The sequence below is a fragment of the Prionailurus bengalensis genome, chromosome B4, assembly GCF_016509475.1.
Source record: "Prionailurus bengalensis isolate Pbe53 chromosome B4, Fcat_Pben_1.1_paternal_pri, whole genome shotgun sequence".
Taxonomy (NCBI): domain Eukaryota; kingdom Metazoa; phylum Chordata; class Mammalia; order Carnivora; family Felidae; genus Prionailurus; species Prionailurus bengalensis.
In genome coordinates this window covers 38,078,690-38,095,940 of record NC_057358.1, presented here as the reverse complement: position 1 = coordinate 38,095,940, position 17,251 = coordinate 38,078,690, and the positions used below count along the sequence as shown (strand labels likewise).

The following is a 17,251-nucleotide window of genomic DNA, read 5'->3' as shown; positions in this document are numbered from 1 at the left end:
TTCACTGGTTCCCTCAAGGCCGAGAGGGTTTCACCCCCCTCCTCCACCCACAGAGAGTACAGAAACTACTACTGTCTGGGGAGGGAGTGGACAGTCTGGACTGATTCCGAGGCAGTCACCACCCAGCAGGCACCCCGGCTGGGGGTGGAGGGGAGCCCAGGGAGGACTCACAGATCATCAGAACTGGGTGGTCTCAGAGACCACTGGTGCACTGCAGACCTCTGACCCATTTTCTTGGCCTTCACCCCCCACAAAGGATGCTGTGTGATACCAGCCTCACCACCTAAACTCTGCAGGCTGGCTTCCATGCCACCCCTCTCACCCTCCCTGTCTCAAGCTCCTATGATCTGCGACAGCTACTCCGAAGCAGCCAGCATGACCATGGAATCTATGCCCACCGGGGATGGACGGATAGAAACTATCTAGAGAGCTCTGGCTGTGTCCCCTTCCAACCTTTCCAACAACTGTCACCTCCACACCCCAAATCCAACCCCGGGCTGGACCAAGCCTCCTTGCTAACTGTGCTGGGGAAGGGGCAACCGAGGTGGCCAGGGCCGTGCACAAATCCCGCATGTGCACACATGGATATGCACAGAACCCACAAGCCTATTCTCAGGCCTCCCAGGGTGGCCAGCAGCACAGTGCAGGGCTCGATGACAGCAAAGGAGGAACAGAGAACCCGCGAGCCTATCCTCGGGCCTCCCAGGGTGGCCAGCAGCACAGTGCAGGGCTCGATAGCAGCAGAGGAGCCATCCTATCTTGAGCTTCAGCATCTGGCGACGTTCCTGGCTGAGTCCACTGGGGATTTCGGGAACTGCTTCTGGCCTGCTTCCCAGTAGGTTCCCTTTCTCCCACAGTCCCTCCCGAGGCTCATACAGCCAGATCAGGTCCTCTGAAAATACACACCATCTTGGGTTTATTTGGGATTGGGCATTGCAGGTTCAGGCACAGTTTGTTCCTGGATAGGAAGAGTCATGACCTCTCAGCTCTCCTGGCACTTCAGGGGCCGCCCCCACAGATCCCCTCCCCATGTCCCTGCACACACGATGTCACTTCCCCCCTCCCTGCTCCCTGAGTCTCTTATTCTTTCACCAGCCGGTAGATATGGTGCTGAGCCCCGTGCTCGCTGGCTGACACCTCAAAGACATAAGCAACGCACAGCAAGGTCTCCTGCGTGTCTCTGTTGGTGACCACCTGCAAGTGATGAAAAAGATGAAAAAGGTGAGCCCCAAACGAGGGCATGCCATTTGCTCTACCTATCCATCCGCTCCCGCCCCACACGTGCGGGCCCCCCGGCCCCTCCACGCACACACACCTGCAGAATGGTGAAGTTCTCCAGCACGCTGTTCATCATGTATTTCTCGGGCAGGTGCTTCAGCTTATGGATGAAATTGATCATGTACTCGCAGAGTGGGGACCGATGAATGCGGTATGAGTAGTGGCCATTCTCATAGCGGGCATACTCGGTCTGCAGGACCCAGGGAGCAGCGGAGGCTTAGAATCTCTTTGGACCACCTCCAGCCCAGGCCCAACTCCACAGGGAAGTTCCATGACCCACTCACTCTCAAGTAGGAAGAAAAGGCAGGAGGCCTGGAGGCCCTTGAGAACAGAGCCCCCCTCCTCCCTCAGTGATAGGCAGGCCAGGTACGGGAGGAAGGAGCATTGAGTGTAGCGGCACTAGGCGAGATGGGACAGAGCGATGACTCAGTCCTGACTGCACACTAACACACGCTAACGTGCACAAATGACAGCATGTAAACAGGTGACACCCGAACCGGATTGCTGGGCTGCATCAATGTCAATTTTATGGTGGCCAATATTATGCTCTAGTTATGCAAGATGTTGCCCGATGAAGGGTACATGGGGTTACAATTGCATTGCGTGTGGAACCATAATTATCTTAAAATAAAATTTTATTTAAAAATAACTGGAAGAGCATCTTATAAACTACTATTGCTGTGGAGTGGGGTTCAGGCACTGGTGTGTTTCCAAAGTCCCCAGATGACCAAAGGTGCAGCCAGGGCTGACAAGCCCTGGGATGGGGGGCACTGTCTCTTCCCTGGTGCCAGCCCGGCATCTGTGTTTGACATGAGGTGGGTTGCCAATAGGTAACAGACTTATTTATGAGGGGAAGAGCTCACTGACTCACACAAATATGGGGAAAGAGGTGGGGGGGGGGGGGGAGCAGGGATGAAGGTAAACCTGAAGCAGCAAGGGGCCTGGTTTAACAAACATATGGGGAGGGCTCCTACCTCCACTTTCTCTACCACCTGCTTGCCAAAGGAGCAGACCTTGGTGGAGCAAGTGATTATCATGTTCTCTGGACTCTCATATTGGCTGGAGACTCCATAGAAGGAGCTGCCTTCATCCTCGATGTTGGTGTTGAGGTCTGCCTGGAGGAAGACACAGGGAAGACAAGCAGTGGACAGGTTAGTCAGCAGGGGCTCCACCAGGGGTGGAGTCAGAAAGAAGCCTGGGGCCACAGTCCAGGTTCTAGGGCCAGGGAAGACATCAGGAGGGCCTAAAAAGAACTTGGACAGTAGGATCTTGGAAAGCTTCCACCTTTCTCCATATCCAGGCCTGGTATAAGATCAGGTTGTGTTGTCTAAACGATGGAAAAAGAGAACACTGGCACCTGTGTTAGTTTCAGACCTCTGCTACCCATTTAGGCACCAACACACCCAGCAGGTAGGGCCCCCAATTTTGTCCTTAGGACTTCAAGTCCTATAGTCTAAGGCTCTGCTCTTGTTAAACTGCAAACATCTGAATCTATATCAGTCATTTCTATTTTAGTATGAATTTATCAGATCCTCTCCAGAGTCCATCCTAATGGTGAAGTAAGCGTGGGAACAGAAAGCCAGAATGGGAGACTGGCAGAGCGGAGAGTGGGAGGGGGTGCTGGTACATGGAGGAGAAGCTGGGACTTGACTATGTCTCATCCTCCAGTCCAGCTGGCCACTGGACCCTGCCAATGCTCTTTTGGAAATGGCTCTGGGGGTTGGCCTCTCACCCATCTCTACAGCATTACTGAGTCTAGCTACCCTTGACCTTCTTACATCTCTGTTTCAGCCTCCAGACTAATCCCAACACCAGTCTTCTTCCCTCTGGTTCATTCTCTAACTTCTCAGAGTTCTCTCCGAAAAACAAGTCTGATTGCATCACCCCATAGTTAAAACCCTCTCACCGAGCCCCTTGCCATCAGAGAACACTGCTCTCACTCTCCAGCCTGGCTTGTGAGCCTCTGGTCCTCTAGATCAGCTTCTTGCTATTCTCCAACACACAGCTTTTCCTCCCCTCCTGAAAGCAGAGCCTGAAGCATCTGCTTGATGTTGGGTTGATTAGAAAAGGTGGAGTAAGATTCCTGATTTCACAAACGGATCTCGGCCTCGGTCTGATCAGTGAGGCTCCCTGACCACAGGCCCTGCCCAACACCACACAGCTGACAAGGGATGGGTCCCAGGTCTTCAGGCTCCAACTCCAGTGCTTACCCAAATCTGGCAGAGTTACAGGACAGGGAGGGAGACACTGGATGAGATAATTCAGTGCCTTGGAGACTCTGAGGCAGGAACTGTATTTCAGAAGCCCTGAACCACTTGGGGGTCCCTATCCCCAGAACTTAGGCCCCACATCAAATCATTCCATCCGAACCAGGGGTGCTAACAGAGCCACTTAGGACCCAGAACAAATGCACAGATTTAAAAAGGTTCATTCTGAGGGTGGAGCCTCTCGTCCCGCCTACACACTAATCTGAAATCACTGCCAAGCTGGACTCAGAGTGAGCCCTGCGGATGCAGTAGAAGCTCTAGACCCTTGGTGTCTAGATCCTGACACCAAGGACTCTTCCGCACAAAATAAGGGGATCCCCAGAACCCCAGGAAGCCTCTGGCACCATTTAGAGCCAGGCACAGGCAGTTCTGTTACTGGCCATTAGGGGAAGCTCAGCCATTATTTTTCTCTACTTTGGGGAAAGAAATTTTCCAAGAACAAGAACATTCTCTAGACTGGTGGAGGGCATTAAATGTCTTACGGCACAATAGAAATATTATGTAGCCACAAAAACTGTTGAGAAGGACCTGTATTTACTATTGTGAATTGACTACAACAATTGTTAAGTGAAAAAAAAAGCAGGTTATGGTTATGGAACAGAATGTGGATGTGTTCCTTTTATGATGAGAAAAAGAAAAAAGGGTGTTTTCATGTTGAATAAATGGCATATGTTTAGTGTAGTCTGTGATGGTTTTAATGATGCCACTGGGAAGACAGGAAAAAAAGGATTATGGCTACATTCAAGTCAATGCTCAGCCTCTGAAATAAACAGCAGTGTTGTGAACACCCCCCGTCCCGCCCCCGGGCTGGCCTGTCTCAGTACTCTGTGGTGGGGGGATGGGGCCCGGCAAGAGAGAGGGCCCAAGTCCTGGCCGGGGTGGACCAGGCCTCGGTGGGCTGCACACTGACGGCAGCTGGGACTGGCCCAAAGCTTTACAGTTAAGTGTAAGGTGAACTGGGCTCAAAATCCAGCTCTCTATTTTCCCTGCTAAGTCACATGCTCCTCCTGGGAGACGAAGTTTGCCAGACTTCTTTAAAAAGGAACAGTTTGCTCAAAGTATGCTGCAGCTTTTAGCGCAGGGCAGAAGTGTGAAAAAGAGCTGGCAGGAAGCCCGGCTGCCCGGGAGGGCAGGCACCCGAATACGGGATGATGGGTGCCAGCCAAGTGGCAAGGCCAGGGCATAAGATAGTAGCACTCAGACTATAGCCCCTGCCAGCCTCCTCTTGATTAACGGTGTACGTGTGTCCCACCTACCACAGGCCTTACCATGCCCCTACTGGTTTCTCTTAAATTGACTCGTTCCCTAACTCCATGCTAAGTAAGCAATAATACCCATGAAATCAGTCAGGGATTCTATTTTTTCTGATACATGTAATAACAACAGCATGACTACTAAAGAAGAAATATTTATTCATATGTCACCTAAAAGAATGCTGTGCACCACAGCTGGGCAGGACTGGTCCAATCCCTCCCTGGTTCTTCCCAGCACACAAAGGTCATGGCTGCCTAGCACCCCTGCAGTGCCCTGGACATGACATGCCCTTCATCACCTTGTGCTGGTAGGATCTGTTCGGATGGCCGTGGCCCCTTCCAGATGGTAGGCGCCCTGCCAGCAAGGACTAAGCTCTCCCAGGGTTTGGACCATACCTGGTGTGAGGTGCCTGTAACAAAGGCCACGTGTGGCTGTTCAACCTCTCACCTTTTGGTGGCACTGAGCGGGGAGAGAGATGAGCCCCACACCTCCCACCCCACCCCACCCCTGCCGACCTCCCCCTGCAACCTCCACACCCTCCTCTGCCCCAGGTCTTAGTCAGAGCCCCCCACTCACCTGGCCCTTCCATCTCTCGGTCACCCACTTTATCCTGCTCCCCGCCCCCAGCACAGCCAAGGGGGGTGGGGCTCAGAGGGGCTGAGACATTGTCTCTGCTGTCAAGGAATTTGGAACTCGTAGGACAGCAAGTAGGATAAATGCGATGGTGTTTTGAGTGGTAGAGAGGAGAGAGAAAGAGGGAGAAAGCTAAGGAGGTAGTGGGAGAGAGATAAACATCCCGCCAATGACCATCCAAAGTCTGCCCCAGGACCTGCCCTGTGATTATGCTGCACGGATCCTGGAGAGGCAGCCGGGGACACAGACAACCCACTCTCAGCACCCCCTCTAGCCCTCAGTGCCCCATCCTCCTAGTTACTACCCCACCCCCTCCTGCAGCCACACTTCAGGCACTTCCTGTCCACCCTTACATTCCCCCTTACTCTAATAAGCATGGCTTACCTTTCTCAGCCTAAGAGGAAGACTGCCCCCCCTCACCCTCCTGCCCTCTGAGTGCCCCCATGCTCCCCTCCCTTCACCCTATTCATAGCTGTGATGCGGGTGGGCAGCCCAGGCGGGGCCTGGAACAGGTGTGGGGGATCGGGTGACTGACAGATGAGCCGAGACAGCCGCAGCCCAGGAGTGGGGGCCAGAGGGGCTCAGATTCATTGTCATGTGCTGGTATGTGCCTGAGAGAAATGTCAGGGCCCAAAGGGAGCAGCAGGCTGGGATGCGGACCAGTCTGGGGTACTCGCCTCCCTCCAAGGCCTCAGCTCACCTCTGCCCAACATTTTCAATTTACAGACTGGTGTTAACAATCATCCGTGTCTAAGAGTCCTCTCTCCCCCGCCCCAAGGACAGAGGTGGCCTCGGCTGGTCTCATGTGTCGTGGGGAAGGAGGGAGGGATTCAGCTTCTCAGTCCCTGCTCTAGACCATGCATGTCACATCCAACAGAGCGCAGCCTCACAACTCAACCCCTCCTGCACCCAGATGCCAGCTCCAGCTGGAAATGATTTGTCCCAGCAGCCATGAGCCTAGGAACTAATACCGCAATCCCATCAAAGAACAGTAACTTTCAATGGGGGGTGGGCTAGGAGGCTGGGTTGGGGGTATTAAAGTCCTCCTCCAAGCAGACCCTGATCAGCTCCCCAGCATGCACAGTCAAGGCCTGGGCTGGACCAGAAGAACACTGCCAGGCTGGAGAAGAAAGGGAGGCTTTGGGGGAGGGGGCTTTGTTTCCTTGTCTGCTCAGCTCTCCTAACTGTGTGTGGTTGGTCTCACAGCAGCTCACAGCAGGGGAGGGAGCAGCCAGGCAAGTGGGCAGGAGAAGAGAGTTCCAGATGGCTGGGAACGCCAGAGCTGGCTGTGAGGACCCCATGGCTGACCAAAAGTCTCATGGTTAGCAAACAGGAGCATTTATTTTCCCCCATCACAGATTTGTACTCCCTAGTGGCTCTGCCCTCCCCACCCAGGAGGGACCAGATGGCTGCCAAGGTGCCCTGGCTGCCGCCATGCCCCCATCTCCGATTTCACCCGTCCTCACCCTGACCAAGTGTCTGGCCTTCAGAGAGGGCCTGGCTCTAGGGGCTCAGGCAAGGGGCAGGGGCAAGGCAGGCACACAGCCTCCCTTCACTGCCAGCAGACCCCTCACACATTGGGGTCCTCAGAGAGACAGCCTCCTGCAGGCCCTCAAGAACAAAACTGCTGACTGTTCAGAGAAACAGGCCCAGGGAGGCTGAGATCTGCTTAGGTCATCACAGTTCTCAAGCGGCAGAACAGAGACAAGAGCCTCTACAGCCCAGCTGGGCCCCACTGCTGCCCCCCTGCTCTCCCATGGCACACTGGAAGGGCCCCACTGGTGGCCCACCATGCTCCCCTATATCCTGGTTACTGTCCCGGGACCCTGAGATCTGCTCTGGATTCTCCCACTTGGAAGGTGAGCTCTTGGAAGACAAGGTCCATGTCAGGTCCACACAGTGGGGGCTATGTGCACAGCCACGGGCACAGCGCAGAGGCCACAGGGGAACCTGCTGGATCAATTTCCACCCCTCCCTTCTCCCATCAATCCCTGCCTCCTACCTCCCCCAAAACATCAGAAGGAGGGGATGTGGGCCACAAGCCCACAAGGTTGGACAAGAACACTCTAATTCCTTTTCCCTACCCGCCCAACTCTCACCTCTGGCAGGACAATCTTCTTCATTTTCTGGAAGGGAAGTCTGGACTCTAGAAAACTCAAGAGGCCTAAGTGCCCAACTCTACAAGAAATGCGCAGTTAGGTCTGCCATCTCCACACCGCCATTCTCTGCTGTCCCTCAGGGCCTTGCGGATCCTTTCTTAGGCAATCCAGAGCCTTCTCCAATGGGAACAGGGGGAGAACAGGACCCTGAGCAGGGTACACCCCAGGCACTCTGTAAGGTCGGGCAGCTCAGTGTCATGGTTCCGAGCACACACCCTGGAGACACAGTGGGTGTGAATCCTCGTGACCCTGGCAAGCCATTTCACCTCTCTGTGCCTCGGCTTCCCCTCTATAGAGTAAGGCTGTCAACTGAATCTGCCTTTGGGGTTGCAGCCAGGATGGAACATGCTGATATATGTAAAGTGATGAATAGTGCCTGGTGTGATTGTCCACCGACTGCCCTGACCTACCTTACAACATGTAGATCACGAGAACGACCAAAGGAAAAGAGGCTCACCCTGGCTGGGTGTCTTAAAGCCAGGCCCCTGCTTACTCTATGCCTCAGTTCTCCCCTGCCTTTGTGAGATGGGAGGCTGAGGATGGTCCTCGTCTGGATGGTGGCTAGAAAAATACAGAATATTATGACTAAAAGACAGGAATTAGTGAAAAGGCCCCAAATATACCATTCACTCCTCCAGGATACTGTTCCCATAAATGCTTCCTGCCAACCAGGCCTTCCTCTTGATCCGAAATTGCAACCCCAGGGTGACTGAGCCAGTGCTGAGAAGGAGCCACAAATCACCTTCCCAAGCTCCTTCTTCCGAGTCAAGGCTAAGCCTGGACTGATGTGAGGGCCTGGGGGAGGAAGACTCAAGAGAGGGTGCAGCCTTCACCAAAGAAAAGACCAGAAGCCTCCCTAGACACACAGCAGGAACACGAGTTGCCTGTACAGTGACAGTGCTAATGGTAGCCCATGGCAAAGCCTCTTGGCCCCAATTTCCATGTCATAGCTGGAAAGGAGAGTAGGGAAAGGAAAAAGGGAAGTGAGGTGGACTAAGCCCCTCCTGAAAAAAGAGAGAACGGGTCCCTGGGTGGCTCAGTCAGTTGAGCATCTGGCTTCACCTCACTCAGGTTATGATCTCACAGTTTGGAAGTTCAAGCCCTGCATCGGTGAGCATGAGCCCTACTCTGGGTGAGCCCTGCTTCTCTTTCTCCCACTCTCTGCCCCTCGTAGGATTCTCTCTCTCTCTCTGCCCCTTGCTTACTTGCACCCTCTCCCTCTCTCACAAAAGAAAAAAAAAAAAAAGGGAGGACAACCTGCTATGTCAGCCTCTCTGGCTGAGGTCCTGAAGAGGCTGACACGCCTGCCTGACCTACCCTATTGGCTTCCAGTCTGGATGGCTAATTATTCAACTCAGGACAACTCTGGCCACTTCCCACCTGTTCAAAACCCTTCAATGATTCCTTATTACTAAAGAGAAGGGATAGCAAATCTTTCTCAAGTGTGCCACTATCTTCCCCCACTGCCTTCACCCATGGCAGTCGTTGCCCGTCAATCCAGAACCTTCTCTTTCTAGATCTTCTCAACCCAGCATGGAGGAGAGACCACACCACAAGAAAGTTCAGCAAACTCAAGACTAAAGGCTGGCCAGAGCTAGAAGGAGCCCTGGGGGGCAAGGGAAAAGGAATTATAACCTAAAGCACCTCCAGAGGGCTTAGAGATAAGAAGTGAGCTGGTGTGCCTGAGAGAAGGCCTCAGTGGCTCTGGCCTGGAGGGACCAGGACAGTGGGGGCAGGGGAGGGACAGGCTTCTACACAAGGAACTGACTGAAAGGCAGTACCAAGGATGGTTAGGCCTCCGGGCCACCTCTCCCACCCTTCAGCAAAAGACCAGGGAATAATCATCTTCAGAAATTAAACAGGAGGGCTTTGGGCTTCAGGGATCCTGGGCAGGCCCGAACAGGGAAGAGAGAATTAAGTGAAACCCGCATAAGAAATGTTTGGCGCCCCCCAGCCCTTCCTGCTGCCTCATGCCTCGGATGCAGTGACCACGTATACCCCTTCCAGGGGCACAACTCAAGGAGTCTTCTATGGAGAAACTGAGCCACCTCAAGAAAAAAAAGGTCTAACAAACATACTGACATTTATTGATTTCCTAAAAAAAAACAAAAAACAAAAAACAAAAAACAGATGTCAAGTCCGACCTTGCACACAGAGCTCCCAATAACTATTAAATATGGGCATAGCGTAAACAACAAAAGAACTTCAGACTTCATCAAAATGAAAACCCTCTGTGCTCCAAAGGACACTATCAAGAATGTGAAAAGAGAGCTGACAGACTGGGAGACAAATCTCCAAACCGCACATCTAATAAGGGACTTCTATGTATAATATATAAACTCATGACTCCATAATAAAAGACAACCAATTTAAAAATGGGCAAAGGAGCTCAAAAAACATTTCTCCAAAGAAGATACAAAAATGACAAGCACAGAGAAATGCAAATCAAAACCACAAGGAATCCCACTTCATACCCACTAGGATGAGTATAATCACAGAAAATATCAATTGTCAGCATGGGTCTGGAGGAACTGGGACCCTCATACAACTACTGGGGGAAATGTAACATGGTGCAGCTGCTTTGGGGGACTGTCTGGCAGCTCCTCAAAAAGGCAAAGAGTTGCCATATGACTCAACAATTCCACAAGTGTCTACCCAAGAGAAATGAAAACCTACGGCCACAGAAAAACTTGTCATGAAGTTCACAGCAGCATTACTCATAAAAGTTGGAAACAACACAAAAGTTCACCAACTGATGAACAGATAAACGAAATTTGGTATATCCATGCAACGGAGTCTAAGTGAGCCATAAAATGGAACCAAGTACTGATTCATGCTATAACACAGCTGAACCTTGAAAACATTATGTTAAGTGAAAGAAGCCAATCACAAAGGATCACATATTGTATGATTCCATTTATATGAAATGTCCAGAAAAGTCAAAGCTATAATGACAGCATTAGTGGTTGCCTAAGGCTGGGAGAGTGAGCATAGGAGGTGGTAGCTAAAGGGTATGGGGCTTTCTGGAGGTGATGAAAATGTTCTAAAATTGACTGGCAGCACAACTCCGTGAATATACTAGAAAACACTGAACTATACATTTTAAGTCAGTGAATTTTATGGCAGGTGAATTATATGGCAAGAAAGCTATTAAAAAAATATGGACCAGGGGCACGTGGGTGGCTCAGTCGGTTGAGCATCCGACTTCGGCTCAGGTCACGATCTCCCTGTCTGTGGGTTCAAGCCCCGCGTCGGGCTCTGTGCTGACCGCTCAGAGCCTGGAGCCTGTTTCAGATTCTGTGTCTCCCTCTCTCTCTGACCCTCCCCCGTTCATGCTGTCTCTCTCTGTCTCAAAAATAAATAAATGTTAAAAAAAATTAAAAAAAAATATATGGACCAAAAAATATGACCATTTTAGGAAACTGTCCAACTTAAAATACAGACATCAAAACAGATAGAAAAAGGGATTAAAAGGAAACAAAGAAAGGGGAAGAAACTTAAAAAATGATTCTAACTTTGTATCCCCAGAAAGGAAGAGAAAAACTGTAGTCATGAAACAAGATCAGGATGCACTCAAAGAACAAAAAGGAACTCTTAAAAATGTCATGGTCAAAGTTAAATATCTGACAGAAGGTGGTGCAGAGAATGCCACCATATTCCATTGATCTAATCCACCACTAACTGTGTGATGTGCCAAGATCTTTGGAATGACTAAGATAGGAAAATGCCACCAACTGAACTATGACACACTAGCAACTGAAAGACTCATCCATCTTCTTCTACAGTCACAGAACCCTAATTTTATTGAGAATGGCAGTTTACTCCACCAAAAGAGTACATTTCCCTGGCTCCTTTGCAGCTAGGTACAACCATACAACATAATTAGGTGCTGTGTGGGACTTCCAAGAAGGCTCCATAGAGGGAACGAAGTTGGCTTCTTCCTTCCTGATGGCTGGAACTGGAAGATAAATATGATGGCTGGAACTCCAAAAGCCATGATCTTGAGGACAGAAGCCATGCACTGTGTATGGCAGACAGTTGGAAAGGAGACAGGCCCCAGTGATTTCAAGGAGCTGCTGGACCAGCCTAGACAGTCCATCTCGACTTACTTTACATGAAAGAAAAATAAACTACATCTTTATGCCACTGTTACTTTGGGTTTTATGAACTATACACTCAGATACACTCTTAACTAATTTAGAAGAATTAGAAGATAAAGTTAAGGAAATCTCCAAGAAGATGAATTGGAAAATCAACAAAAAAATTATAAAACTTATAGAGGATAGGTCCAAGAAATCCAACATTAGACTAACAGGGGTTCTTGGTAAAGAACACAGAGCAAACAGAGGGAAAGAAACAATATAAGTAAATTTCCCCAAATTGAGAAATACTAATGTCACAATTGAAAGTGCCTGGCTTAAAAATTAGAAAGTAAAAACACAGACAGCCCAAAGCTCATGAATGTGAAACTTAAGAACATAAGGGATAGAAAGGAAAATGCAAATTTTTCAGAGATAAAAAACAAAAACGAAACTCAGTGGCACAACAAAGGATAGAGAATTAGGATATAATGAAACTACTAGTGTTTGAAGACAATGGAGCAACACATTGAAAAATGATTCTTGCAAATCCTTTCTGGGAAAATGATTTATGACCTAGTTTCTCTACCCAAACTATTGATCTGGTCCCCAAAAACAGGCATTCAAACAGGCAAAGACTTAGAACATTTATCTATCACACATTTTTTTCTTAGGGAGGTACTAGAGAATGTTTTCCAGCAAAATAAGCAGGACACCAAACAGAGAGAAACAGGAGATCTGGAAAGCCATAGATTTAATACAGGAGAAAAGTGGAAGCAGTCTAGGTGTAGAGAATAACCAGTTCAGACTGGAGCAGAACAGAGGAACCCGGGAGGAAAATCTCCAGGAGAAAGGGTAAACTGATGAATGATCTGATAGGTTTGAGCATTTGGGGAAAAACTTAATAAAAAAAAAAAATTTGTATGATGGTTATGATGGAACAATTTGTAAAATTTTAATAATAGGTTTATTTAGAAATATGCAAGTAAGAAAGCCATTTATTTGTAAGAAAAAAACAAGAAAGTTGTACAAAAATAAAACGTGATCATAACACATAATTACATCATAAGCATTATTCTTGGCTCTCTGGTAGTCATTTTGCATGGTCAAAAATGTAAACATTTTATTGCTTTTATTAAATTATACAACTTACTGTATATGATAGTACTGAGGTGATGAGGGGGAAAGTGATATAACATTGCTGATGCTTTTCTACAGTACTGGAATAAATACAAAATGTCTTAGTTGTGATATCAAGGTATAGCAATATAGAGGTAGGACTTTGAACTCAGGAGATAAAACCTAGAATAAACAAGCGAAAATTTACATCAACTGCCTCCAGGGATCGGGATTGGGGTTGGGGAGGAGTGGGACAAAAATCTGACACTTTTCACTATAAGCCTTTGGTATTAGTTAATATTCACTGATTTAAAAATAAGATAAAGTGAAAGAAAATATAATCTATTTTTCATCCCAGGATAGATTAAAACCCAGACCTTGTATGACCAAGACCTTCAGGATCCAACTCCCCTTTCCAGTCTTATTTTCTATTATTCCCTCTCACACACCTGTACCCATGATTTCCCCTCTAGAGCCTACTTCCTTATGCCTCCCCCAGGCTGTACCAGCCCTTGCCAGGCTCAGATCCTGATAGATCTGGCCCATCCCTAAAGGCCCAGGTCCAACTTCCATTCTGCTCATACAGCAAGCCTGCAGTGTGTAAAAGCCAAGCACCCTAAAGCTAAGGGGCCCCGAGTCTCAGTTCTAGCACTGTCTCTTCTGAAGATAGCCAGGCCCGTGGGTTTGGTTATAGAAGCTCAGGCTGGAGATTCCCAGCCAGGGGCCTTTAAGCCACCTGGAATTATATGTAAAATACTCTGAAACTGTCCAAAGGCTCCAATCAGCATGCCTGAAGGACTTCTGCACTTCCTCACCACTGGCTTAGTGTGCGCTTGTGTGACTCTCTTCCCTGCACCCCTTTTCTGCGTATACTGGGCCCCCAGAAGGTAAGCTCCCAGCGCAGGTACTACACCTCCTAGTCTTAGAGGAGATGTTTCAAAAGCAGGGGGCTCTCCCAACACAGAACCAGCAGAGGCAAAGCCTATGGGCTCAGCTATTTGACAAGCTGGGTAGGTATTCTTCTTGGGGTGACCTATCCTAATCCTACGGCCTACTTCTCCAAGCCCTGCCCAGCCCAAGAGCTGCTCTGTTCCAGCCCTGAAACCAGCTCAGGAGTTGGCAAACATTCCACGTTGGCTCTTTGCCTATGCCCCCTTCAGTGTCTCCTGAAGTCTGTTTGCAGCGCTATAGCCCCCTAGAGGCTGCATTTCCTGGCCAGACCCGGATGCCATCACCACCTCTCATAAGAGGGACTGATTCTGCTAGCTTGGCCCTCCAGCACCACTGGCTGGCTCCCTGTCTCAGCCTCCCGCCACTGTGTGGCCGTTTTGTGCTTGCTTCCCCACTCTGCACTGGCCCTGCCTTCCCCGGGTTTCCACTCATGGAAAGGGCACCTTATGCTCACTCTTCCTCCGTTCTCCTCATTATCATCAACGTACTAGGGACTGGAAGGAAGAGTTTATCAAAGGGCTTACCCAGAATTTCACAAGAAAAAAGGCATTGGAAGGTCCCCGTTCAAAGAGCTCCTTGAGTCCCCCCTTTTTCTCTGGGAATTTGTCATAGATCTGGCGGATGTCCACGGCTTCGAGGTAGGGGTCACTGTAGCTTGGGCTTGACTGGCCAATGTGTACAAACAGGTGCTTGTTATACTGTGGAGAGAACAGCTGGTTTCAGAGACAGGTAGAAGGTATCAGGGCAGACACAGCAGCCCAGAGCTCAGATCACAGCCATGCCACCTAGAGCACGTGACTTCACTTCTCTGGGCCTCAGTTTCCCAACTGGTAAAATGGAGACAGTAAAAGGATCAAATGTAAAGCAAAGTTAACGGGTATAAAGCATTTGGTGCTGTGCCTGCACCTAGTCAGTACTCAATAAATTGCAGTTATGTGTATCATTCTTGCCCTGGCTATGTGGGCATTTTCTATCTTTGGGCCTCTGTTACCTCATCTGTCACGTCAGACCACTGACCTAGATAAGCTGTTTTCAAACAGTGCTCCACCCTATAGATGGGGGCTAGGCTGCCTCTGTGTCCCTTACAGGCACCTGGCTACAACCAAAGTCTACTTCTTCTGTTGTACCCACTGGGCTTCTGAGTAAGAGTATGATTAATGGGTGCCTCAGCTGTAAAAACAAGTTTGAAAACATCAGTGTGAAATGGTCTGTGAAGTCCCCCAGGCTCTGGCACCCTGTCAGCCCAGCCTTCTCTAGCTCCTCCTCCTCCTCTGACCTTTGCAGGTAACGCTGGTCACCAGGGACACGGGACCCTGAAGGAGACAGGGTGGGGATGGGGCTCCTCTCTCTGCTACTGTCCCAAAGATATGGGTCAGACACAGGAGGCTCCTCAGAGCCACAGGGGAAAGGGGGGGTGGTGCTGGGTGGGAGGGCAGAGAGCATGGAGGGAAGAGTACAGATCAGAGAGGGAGCAGCAGAGGGAGAGGCCAGGAGAACCGGGACAGAAAAAGAAACCAGGGGACGGCTTTGGGGTGGGAGCATCAACAGTGTCAGGGAAAGAGGGAGGTGAAGTGAGGAAAGAAGAGGGAGGGAGGATGAAGGAAAGGGGGAGGGCCAATGGAAGGGAAGACTGGGAAGCAACAGGACATCTAAGTAAAACCCAGAAGTGGAGTGGGGCAGAAGGCCAGGGCAGGAAGCCAAAAGCGGGTGGAAAAAGAGCTGGAAAGACATGGGAGCAAGAACCTCCGGGAACAGGAGAGGGTGGGAGAGCCAGCCAGACCCAGGCCAGGACCTACCGTATCAGGGTCCTGCTGCTGCTCCAGGAAGGCAGAGAACTCCAACATCCAGAGCTTGGAGCTGGCCACACTGCGGCCCTGCCATGGGGGTGCCGGGGGCGCTGAGGGCGATGGGGCGGGTCCTGCAGGAGACTCAAACCCTGCATGCAGCAGGAAAGGCACATGGGGACGGGTCCACATCTCAGCCTCTGCGAGGATCCCAGGCCCAGCCGTGAGACCCTGTGCTGGCAAGGGAATCATCTCCTGCCTCCCCTAATTGGGACCCCCCTCCCCCCGGCAGGGGTGGTGGAGGGGAGTGCCTGGCCCGGTACAAGTTAGGCCCCTTGGGCCCCCCGTACAGAACTGTCCTCAAGGGAAAATGGATGCCGCGTGGAGGGGCCGGGATGCCAGCTGGGCTGAGGGCTTCCGAGCAGCACAACTACGTTCTTGTGGAGGAGCTTCTGGTCTGGTCAAAGATAACCAGACACACTGACTGCTATAGTGATGGAAGCCCCGTGAGAACTAGAAGTTTCCGGATCTGTTCATTGCAGTCTCTCCAGCCCCTAGAACAGTGCCTGGCATTCCTTACAGGTTTGCTAATAACAGAAGTAATGAGTGTGATAAGAATTGACAAAGTATGCACTTGGGGGTGGGCAGGGAAGGTTTTTCCCAAGAAAGTGATGCTTGAAGGAAATAGTAAGTACAGGCAGGAGGGGAGAAAGGGGAAAGGGTGCTCCAAGCAGAGGACACGGCAGAGGCAAACTAGGGGCTGTGAGAAGCCCCGTCCTCAGAGGAACTGGAGAGTGGGTGGATTTGTGCCAGTGGCAGGAAACGAAGACAAGAGATGAGCCGGACGGGGGAACTGGGCTAAGCAGCATGAATTTTAGCCTGAGAGTCTGAGAGGGACAGAGGATTTTAGGGAGGACAGTGAACTGATCAGACATGCATTTCTGAAAGATCCTACTCAGTGTGAGGGAAGGACTGGGCAGGGGTGAGGCGGTCAGAGGCTTGGTCCCAGGGATGTTTTCCCAATGGAAAAATGACGGCCTGAATGAAAGCGGTGTAGTGGAGGGAAGAGTAACGGATAGAGGAGGCACATCCTGGGCCTTAGTGACTGACGGGATGTGAGAAAGCAGTGAGACAGAACTCCAGACACCAGCTTTCCAGGCTGGGAAGTCCCACATGCTGAGGTGGGTAACTCAGGAGCATTCAAGGAAGGAGACAGAGAAGAAACACAGGGGTGGGAGGAGGGCCATGCTGGACACTGAACAAGTGCTATGTGCCAGACATGACTGGATACACAGAAGACACAGACCAGTCAGCCACAGACGTTGCCCCCCAACCCCAGATACTGGCAATAGAGTGTCAAGTGTCAGATGGGGGTGCAGAGCGCTCAGGATGCCTAAACTGGGTGGGGGCAGGGCAGAGGAGCTTCCAGGAGGCCTGAGCAACAGCCCAGAGGCAGGGCGGGGCTGGGGGCATGGAGGGAAGGAGGGAGAGGAGAGAAAGCTAAATTACCAAGGAGGTCCATGCAAGTCCTATTACAGGGAGCCAGGATTGGAGTTTGTTGGTTTGTTGGTTTGTTTGTTTGTTTGTTTGTTTATTTATTTATTTAAGGATTGGAGTTTAAGCCTAGGAACCACATGGTGGGATTGATGCTTTATAAAGGTCCCTGGGGTAAATTACAGGGTGAAGAGGGGAAGCGAGATAAAACCGGTGTCAGGTTAAGAGGCTGA

The 17,251-nt window shown here is 50.4% G+C and overlaps 1 protein-coding gene across 11 annotated transcripts in view; it reads right to left on the bottom strand.

The window, feature by feature from the left end:
* Positions 1–899: 899 nt before the first annotated feature.
* TEAD4 (TEA domain transcription factor 4) overlaps positions 900–17,251 on the bottom strand; it is a 64,685-nt gene continuing 48,333 nt past the window's right edge. For 6 of the 11 annotated variants that reach the window (XM_043561993.1, XM_043561997.1, XM_043562000.1 and 3 more), the window contains 5 exons: positions 15,537–15,724; positions 14,265–14,438; positions 2,253–2,393; positions 1,316–1,468; positions 900–1,194 (listed from right to left, as the gene is read on the bottom strand). In XM_043561993.1, the coding sequence (XP_043417928.1) occupies positions 1,081–1,194; positions 1,316–1,468; positions 2,253–2,393; positions 14,265–14,438; positions 15,537–15,724 (770 nt within the window). In that variant the 3' untranslated portion in view covers positions 900–1,080. The remainder of the gene's footprint in view (positions 1,195–1,315; positions 1,469–2,252; positions 2,394–14,264; positions 14,439–15,536; positions 15,725–17,251) is intronic. The other 5 variants (XM_043561995.1, XM_043562002.1, XM_043561994.1 and 2 more) reach the window with 1 other exon arrangement.